General features: G+C 34.8%; 1 protein-coding gene across 3 annotated transcripts in view; it reads right to left on the reverse strand.

Annotated features, from left to right (window-relative positions):
• Window positions 1–4,883, reverse strand: part of LOC107850621 (WD repeat domain-containing protein 83) — a 27,304-nt gene extending 22,421 nt beyond the window's left edge. Inside the window, exon 1 of one of the 3 annotated variants that reach the window (XR_001668678.2) lies at window positions 4,584–4,878. Coding sequence is in view for 2 of the 3 variants with exons in the window: in XM_016695278.2 (XP_016550764.1) it covers window positions 4,584–4,792 (209 nt within the window). In the remaining variant the exon portion in view is untranslated. Of the gene's footprint in view, window positions 1–4,583 lie in introns of all 3 variants that reach the window. The other 2 variants (XM_016695278.2, XM_016695279.2) reach the window with 2 other exon arrangements.
• Between the last annotated feature and the right edge of the window lie 3,723 nt (window positions 4,884–8,606).

Raw genomic sequence — 8,606 nt, forward strand, 5'->3', positions numbered from 1 at the left:
ATCAATACATTGTGTTTTTGTTGTTGTTTGTTGAATCCGAGTGTGGTCTTCAAAAGGGTCCTCAGATCTTTGATCTTGTGGACTGATTTTGAAGTGTGTTTCATGTTGTCCTTGTAATTCTTATATCACTACTCTTTTATAAAGGTCGTATCTACTTGTTGCACCCTTCCCAATAGATCTCCACAATTCTATCAGGATACCATGATAATTCCCATGAAGAGGTACAAAAAACATTGCATCGTATACGACAGAATTTCTACTGGAAGGGGATGAAGTCAGTTATTGGGGATTATGTGGCTGCTTGTCCAGTTTGCCAATGCAACAAGGCTGAACACCTAAGCCCAGCAGGGTTACTGCAACCACTTGCACTCCCTGAGCAGGTCTGGGCTGATATTGGAATGGACTTTATTGATGGCTTACCAAAGGCATGGGGAAAAGCAGTATTGTTTGTGGTAGTAGATCGATTTTCCAAATATGCACACTTCATACCCATGTCCCATCCTTACAATGCAACTCGTGTTGCTCACGTTTTCGTTGAGCATATTGTTCGGCTGCATGGGATACCCGAATCAATTACTTGTGACAGAGATGTGGTTTTTACAAGCACTTTTTGGAGAGAACTGTTTCGTCTAAGTGGCACAAAGTTGGCATTCTCGTCTGCGTATCATCCTCAAACTGACGGCCAAACGAAAGTTATGAATTATACTATTGAAATGTATTTGCGTTGCTTGATTGGAGATTATCCAAAGAAATGGGTTGACTGGTTGCCTTGGGCAAAATATTGCTATAATACTTCCTTTCATACCGCATTGCAAACAACTTCTTTTAAGGTTGTCTATGGTCGAGATCCTTCTCGTCTATTGTCCTATGAAGCTGGTTCTTCACGGGTAGAGGCTGTTGACAATGCCTTGCTTGATCGTGATTCAGTTTGTGTGACATTCGCACCAAGTTGCAACAAGTTCAGGTTAGAATGAAAGAATATTATGACAAAGGTCACCGGGAGGTTGCATTTGAACCAGGCTCACTAGTTTGGCTGCGTTTACATCCTTGTCGTCAAAAATCTGTTGGGGGTCATTTGCGCCATAAGCTTGCACCTCGGTTCTTTGGGCCTTTTCCTGTGTTGTGTTACGTCGAATAGGGGAAGTTGCATATCAATTACAACTGCCCAGCGAGAGTAAGTTTCTCGCAAGTTGCATAATGTGTTTCATGTATCCCTCCTCAAGGCTTTTAAGGGTGTGGCTCCAACAGTTCCTCCAACTCTGCCACCAATAGAAGATGGCCGTGTGGTTCCTATGCCTTGTTCTGTTCTACGTGCTCAACTTAATCGAGGAACTTGAGAACTTTTAGTGCACTTGTGTGGATTTGAACAATCAGATGCTACGTGGGAGGATGCTGCACATTTTCGTGATGTCTATTCAGACTTTGAGCTTGAGGACAAGCTCTTCTCAGAGGAAGAGGGTAATGTTATAGACTCATTCGTGGGTAAGGTTTATGCAAGGTGGGGCCCTCAAGCTGAGAAGGAAAGAAACGGCAAAGAGGATCTGTAGATTTTGCAACCTTCAAATTTTGTGGGCATTAAAAATAGACAGTAGTTTAGTTTTACTAGAATTCTTATTTTAAATAGATTTTTCCATGTTAGTAGTTTCTTAGTTTCCTTAAATATCTTGTAATAGAATTCTATATAAGGAGTGGAAGTAATAGATGAAAGACAGGAATTTACATCAAAAATAACAAGAGATCTGGGTCTCTCTCTAAAGAGTTCTAAGGTTGTAGGCTCCCTTTTAACGAGCCTATTATTTATTAAAAATTGGTCGCTCACGAAATAAGAATAAGGAGAAGGATCTGTTAAGCACAGACTTCTTAGTGAATCATCCGGTGACAAGATCCATATCTCGTGGTCGTAACACAGTCCGACCAACAATGTTGTATTGAGCGGAGCGTTGGCCAGTTAAGAACTCTCACATTCAAAAGTTGAAAATGGCGAAGATGAGGATGATGTGTGGTCTTTACTAGAAGAGATAGAGTTAGAAATGAGATTACTCGAGTGAAGGCGGGTTTCGGTGGAGGATAGGATGTGAGAAGTGAGGTTGAGATGGTTTGAGCATGTGATGAAGAGGTGCATGGATGCCCCAGTACGGAGGTGTGAGAGGTTAGCTATGAATGATTGTATGCGGGGTAGAGGTAGGCCGAAGAAGTATTGGAGGGAGGTGATTATACATGACCCGGAGCAGTTACAACTTACTGAGGACATGACCCTTGATAGGAAGGTGTGGAGGACGCAAATTAGGGTAGAGGGTTAGTAGGTAGGAGTGCGTCCATTGCTTTTAGCAAGGGCTGCTTTGCTTGTAGCCGTGCCAAAAGCCGTAGTACTTTGCGTGTGCCTTGTAGTTGTAGTTTCTTGTTCGTGGTGTTTTGGTGACGTTTGTGATTTCAGATAGATAGTTTGTAGGTCTATGCAGTGGGTGTCTTGTTTTTTGTTATTTTATATTGGTGTGTTATTCCATCTATTTTTTGTTTTTATTACATCTCTTTATACTTTTTGTCCTGAACCGGGTGTCTATCGAAAATAATCTCACTAATTCACCTGAGGTAGTCGTATGGATTGCTCACACTCTACCCTCCCCAGACCCACCACTTTGTGGGAATTCACTGGGTGTTGTTGTTGTTGTATTTGGGAGTAGTACTGTCTATGGAGTTTTCGAAGAGATGGAACAAAGAGAAACTAAACAGTCACTCAAACAGAATCTAAAACACAAGTACCACTGCTATTTGGAGGACAATTTGGACCGACAGAAACTACAGACATTTTGAAGGCAAATCAACAAGTATACTTAGCTTTTAGTTTAAAACTCTTTCTCAGCTAGCTTTCTGGTGCTTCCTGGTCTTTATAAAAGTGTTTTGACACAGTAGCGTAGTGTTGTTCTTCTTTTTAAGAAATAGCTTTTATTACTGACAGAAAACAGGTTCAAGCTTTTTACCAAGTTTGACAGCAAGATGAACCAACAACTCACAGGTTTCTCCTAAATTTTAGTTTAAAAGGAATAAAACATCCATTGATCTTCTTATGCATTAATGCTATGCTTGATCAGAGTAAATGAGGAAGGTTGGAAGGAAAACTTTACCTTTAGTTTCTTATTGGAGTACCCATGAGGTCCCTAATTGTATATATGAATGGGTGGCTTTTGTACAGAAACATATTATGGTGTAGGTTCTCTTCTGCTAGTGTAGGTAAAAGAGGAGTATAAGTAATATGTTGATGGATAGATACATTTCTATATGCAGCTTATATTCATCCTTCTTCAATCCCTCCAAAGATGGATACATCGGAAGAGATATATATACTCCCTCGTTTCAAATTGAATGTCCACATTTCTCTTTTAGTTCATATCAAAATTATGTCCACTTTTGTTAAAATAAAGTATTCACCGCTCAACATTCCTTAAAAGGTTCTACAAGTGAATCCCTTTAACAATTGTCCAAGCAATTTTCTCTAGTTTATTCTACAAAATCAAGAAGCTTACACGACACATTTTTCTTGAAACTGTGCGACCGCACATTCTCTCAACAAATACTATGCAGTGCAAGATTTAATCTTTCTTCACCTACCCGAGAAATCAACATTAGACATTCAATTATAAACTGAGGGAGTAACTTTTACTCTCTTTCCAATCATCTGAAACAACTAAAACTAAGCTAGCGTTTGGCCATAGATTTTGAAAAACTATCTTCAAATATCTATTTGGCCATGAAATTTGATCTTCAAATATTTTCAAGCTCCCAAAACTGGTTCAGACCAGTTTTTGAATTTGTGGGACCTCCACTCACGGAACTTCAAACTTTTTTCAAATAAAATGCATATCCAACCACAACTTCGAGTTCCAAAAATCACAACTTGAAAAACTCAAAATTTCAAGTTTTCACTTCAAAATCTATGGCCAAACCGGAGAATCCTCAAACATCACCTAGATCACAATATAGTACTCCCAAGTGGCGGAGGCACCTTTCAATCGGGGGGTTCGGACAGAAAATTATACTATTTTTACATGGTTAAAAATATTTTTTAGGTATATCTAGTAGATGTTGAACCCCATTCGGCTAGTTCGTATGTTCACTTCTGAACCCCTCAATGAAAATCCTAGCTCCGTCACTGGACTACTCCCTCAGTCCCAATCTATGTGGCACTATTAGAATTTCGAGATTCAAACTTCTAAAACTGTGATTGTGACTTCCGACATACAAGCTTTAAATTGAATGAAATAAAATTTATATATTTGAAAACTACGTAAAAAGTACTATAGAACACAATGATTAACAACTTACAATATTTAAAAGGCTTATAAATAAATTTCGGCCAAAGAGAAACTTGTATGGACTCTTGAAATTCCAACCATGACACATAAACTAAGACGGATGGTGTAATATAAAACAAAACGCCACTATATACAAATATTGAAAAATCTATACATTGAAAACTTGATTGACTCTCGAAATTCCAACTATGCCACATAAATTGGGACGGAAGGAGCAAGCAACAAATAGCAAAAAGCAATTCCAACAATTAATGAGAGAAGAAAAGAAGTTACAGAGTGACATGGACGTCGCGAACTTCACGTCCATGAGCTTTATAAGTTTTTATATGAATTCCACGGTGAGGATTCCATAGTCGGATCGTACGGTCTTTCCCGCAGCTCAATGCATATTCCCCATTGCTGTTGAACCTCGCCGCCAAAACAGCTCCGGCGTGTCCTTCTAGTACGTGTACTTTCTGCTTTGGGAGTTGTACATCGCTCATCTTCGCCAATTGTTTGGGTATGGATACCAATTCCAATGAACAAAATATTTGTATGCCTTTCGATTATGGGCTTTTTAAGTTCAAATGACAGTGAGTGTAACGGGATATAAGCCCATACTGAATTATATTTTCTTTTGGGAAAATGACATGGATATAATACTGTTTCAAAAGCAATCCTGTACGTGTACCTAGTTTCAAAAATTTAATCATATGAAAGACATAAGAGGGTATTATGTTAATTAACAATAAATATATATAAAAAATAAATTCATCTGTATATGTTATATTATTAAATACTCACTTAAAAAAATTGTGTAAATTATTAACCATATTTATGGTAAATTTGCAACTTTAATTTATTGGGTTTAGTATTAGACCAAATTAATTTGTATTAAAATATCGTCAATTTAGGCAAATTTTGATAGTCGTTGATATAGAATTCTTATTTTAATATATTTATTTTGTAAAATATCAAATTTTAGACTAAATTTGTAGTTATTTTGGTTTGTAGAAATTATTTTCTATACGAGGTATACCTAAATCAACAAGAACTTTAATTAATTTCATATTCTTTAATATTCATATAATAAGTAATAATAATTATTTTAAAAAAAAAGGTGAAAAATAATTTTGTTTATTTAAAAATCTTAATGAATGACAAAAGTTTGAATCACTTTTCAAAGAGTGGTATACATGCTTTGTACGTATCTCTCTTGTCAATCAAAAAATTCATTGTATCTAGATAGCTTGTACCAATAAATCAAAAGAGTCTTTTGTTAAAAATAATGATCATATGTCAGATCTCATGGTTTATTTATAATTGAAAAAAGTTACATATAATTAAATTTTAAAACAAAATCTATATAGAATCAAAATGACTAACCAATTTCTATGAAGGAATGTAATGATTCAAAGAATTTGTTCAAATCTCTCTCTCTATATATATAAAGGAAAAATGTGAGACTGTTGATGTGGCATGTCTTTAAAGTCAGTATTCACTTTTATCTTTTTTCTGGTATTTTTGAGTTTTTCTCCATTTTAATTATTTTTTTAATTTTTTCATTTGTTTTCTTTAATTAATAAATCTATTTATTGTCATTTATTGTTACAACTCACACACAGCACCAGAGACAATAACCCTTGCCGTTTCAAAAAAGCTATTCGATTTTCCCTTCTTCCTTCTTCAACCAATGTTAATCCTTTTTCTCAAACCAACAAGTTAAAGACTCAAATGGCCGAATGAAGAAATTTGATTGTTGAGCGAGTCAACCTTCTCCGGCAGTAATACATCCTCCTATTTTAAGTTATTTGTTATGTTTTGTTTTCTGAAAGTATGTTAATTTTGGCCCTTTTTTTATTATATCGATATGAGAAAAGTTATACGAAGTAATATTTGTTATGTTTTATTTTTCTGAGAATCAAAGTATGTTAATTTTGACTTTTTTTGTTATATCGATATGAGAAAAATTACAATTTATAGTAGTTTTAATAGATTGTATCTTTAGCTATTGAAAGTCACAACTTTTGGAGATTTCAGAGTGAGGCTCATAGGATATTGTTTAGAAGATTTTTCATTCCTTCTTCTCTATCACTGCATGTTCTTCTCTATCACTGCATGTGTTTAATTAACTAAAAGGTTTAGTCAAGAGTTCTTGAATGTTTGGCTCATTTTGCAGATTCATTGATTATGTTGTGTCAATTTGATAGTATTCAACGGTATTAAGAGGAACTGAATGTTAATAGAGGGGATTTGGACAAATTTCTTTATTCAACAGAAGATAAAGGACAAGCATTATATTCTCCATGGAAGACTGGATTCATTCAATGTACTACTCATTTCAAGGTAGATCTCATCTTTTTCTTTTTGAGATTCTTAGGTTTTGTTTTATATTATTTCGGATGTTTTATACATCTTTATAAAACTAGACCACCTACTTCAATAGAATAATAGCAGTTATATTGGATTCTTGGGAACCATCAAAGATACGACGGGTGTATATATTTTTGAACAAAAATGCCTTTTTAATGTCACATTTTTTTCATTGAAAAGATTAAAACATTCTAATGTTTTAGCTGGACAAATATGGCATTGTGGAAAAGGACACTGCCTCTAGATTAGAATGAACAAATTGCAGAAGAAAAGTAGAAGAAGGATGAAAAGCTTACTTTACCGAAGACACTGCATCCTACTTGGTTTTTGAGGATGTACAAATGTCTAAAGTCTATTCTGCAGAACTACCTATCAATGCAAGTTTTCTCTGTTACATTGTGGTGCTATTTTGATGTTGAGATTTAGTCGATCAGTCTTTTTAAATCTGTAAAAATAGAATAAGAGCTTTAATTTGGGAGGGAAAGTATTTCTAAAAGTATGACTGCAACAACTTTTATCCAACTGTCTGGAAATGCAGTAATTCTGGGAATAAGACAACTTCTCAATCAACAACTCTTGAAAAATCTCAGCATGACAACTCTAACAATAATGGTTTCATTGCAGCCACGAAGGGTGAAACATCCAGTGTTATTGTCTATGGAGTTACGCAATGTGCTGAAACCATCACAAAAATGGTTGCCAAAATAGTTTAATAGCTACATACATAATAGAATATAAAAATCAAACAAGTTCATGAAAGTTGGTGCAAAAAGTGGGATCCAATCACAACTTTTTAGATTCCTATTCAAGAGAAAGGATGCCTTGGAAAAGAAAATAATTTGTTCGTGATGTTCTACATATTATTTGCTTTTCTTATGTACTTTTGTTTTGTGTGATAAATTTAGTTATTCACCTGCATAGAGCCTGTTTGGATTGCGTATTAGGTGCTTTTAAACTAAAATAACTTTTAACTATTTTAATGTTTGGGTAAGATTAAAGCACTTGAGTCAAAATTCATACATTGGGATTCCTAACTTATGGCTTTTGACTTATAAGTTAAAAGCTAAAAATCCATCAAAACAGGCTCATAGAGTACGAACAATTGTTGTTTTTATTGATTTTGATGTTCTCTTTGGTATGAACTTAAAGTTTTCATATGGTTTTGTGTCTTTTTGCTCTCTCAACCATGTTTGTAATTATTATGAGTTCGCTCTGTTTGGGTTTTAAAATTGATTGTTCGAATAAAGTTTGTTATGAATGTATAATGGTTCACTTGAAATCCCTTTCTTCCATTTCTTTTTTGGAATTTGATTGTTAGAGATTCGATGGAGATGAAAGTCTCCACGATTCTTTTCCAGAAACTTGCGTCACCAATAGGTGATACTTGAGAAAGAAGATACAGAAAAATAAAATTTCATTTGCCTCTGATAAAAAAAAATCCCCAAAAGAACCTTTATATGTTTCACTCACCTATCCCCGTACGGGCATCATATTCAATCTTGCTTAAATATTTAGATACAGTTTTTTTAATTTCATTCCCTTTTTCTAAACAATTGCTTGTCACCCTTTTTGAGATGAACAATTTATTGTCATTGGAGTTCACAAATCCTGTCATGGTGACGAAAGAATAAAAGGTGGCTTGGATTTATCCTCTCAAATGACTGCCTCATCATAAGCTTCAAAAACTCCATTTTAGGTACTTATTTAACATTTTTTAGTTGTGTTCTTCCATTAAAATATTCCAGTGTTTAAATTTCTGTTTTGAACTGCCCATTGTGTCATAGTGTTACAGATAGCGCGTTGCACGCAATCCCAACGAATATTTCACACTTTTTATCAATGAGAAAAGAGGATGTACTGATCTCACCTTCATAAATTCCTCTAAAATCACATCTTAGAACGAACGTCTCTGAAAACCCAAGGATATTTAATTATCATTTTCCA

The sequence above is a fragment of the Capsicum annuum genome, chromosome 12 (genome assembly GCF_002878395.1).
Source record: "Capsicum annuum cultivar UCD-10X-F1 chromosome 12, UCD10Xv1.1, whole genome shotgun sequence".
Lineage (NCBI taxonomy): Eukaryota > Viridiplantae > Streptophyta > Magnoliopsida > Solanales > Solanaceae > Capsicum > Capsicum annuum.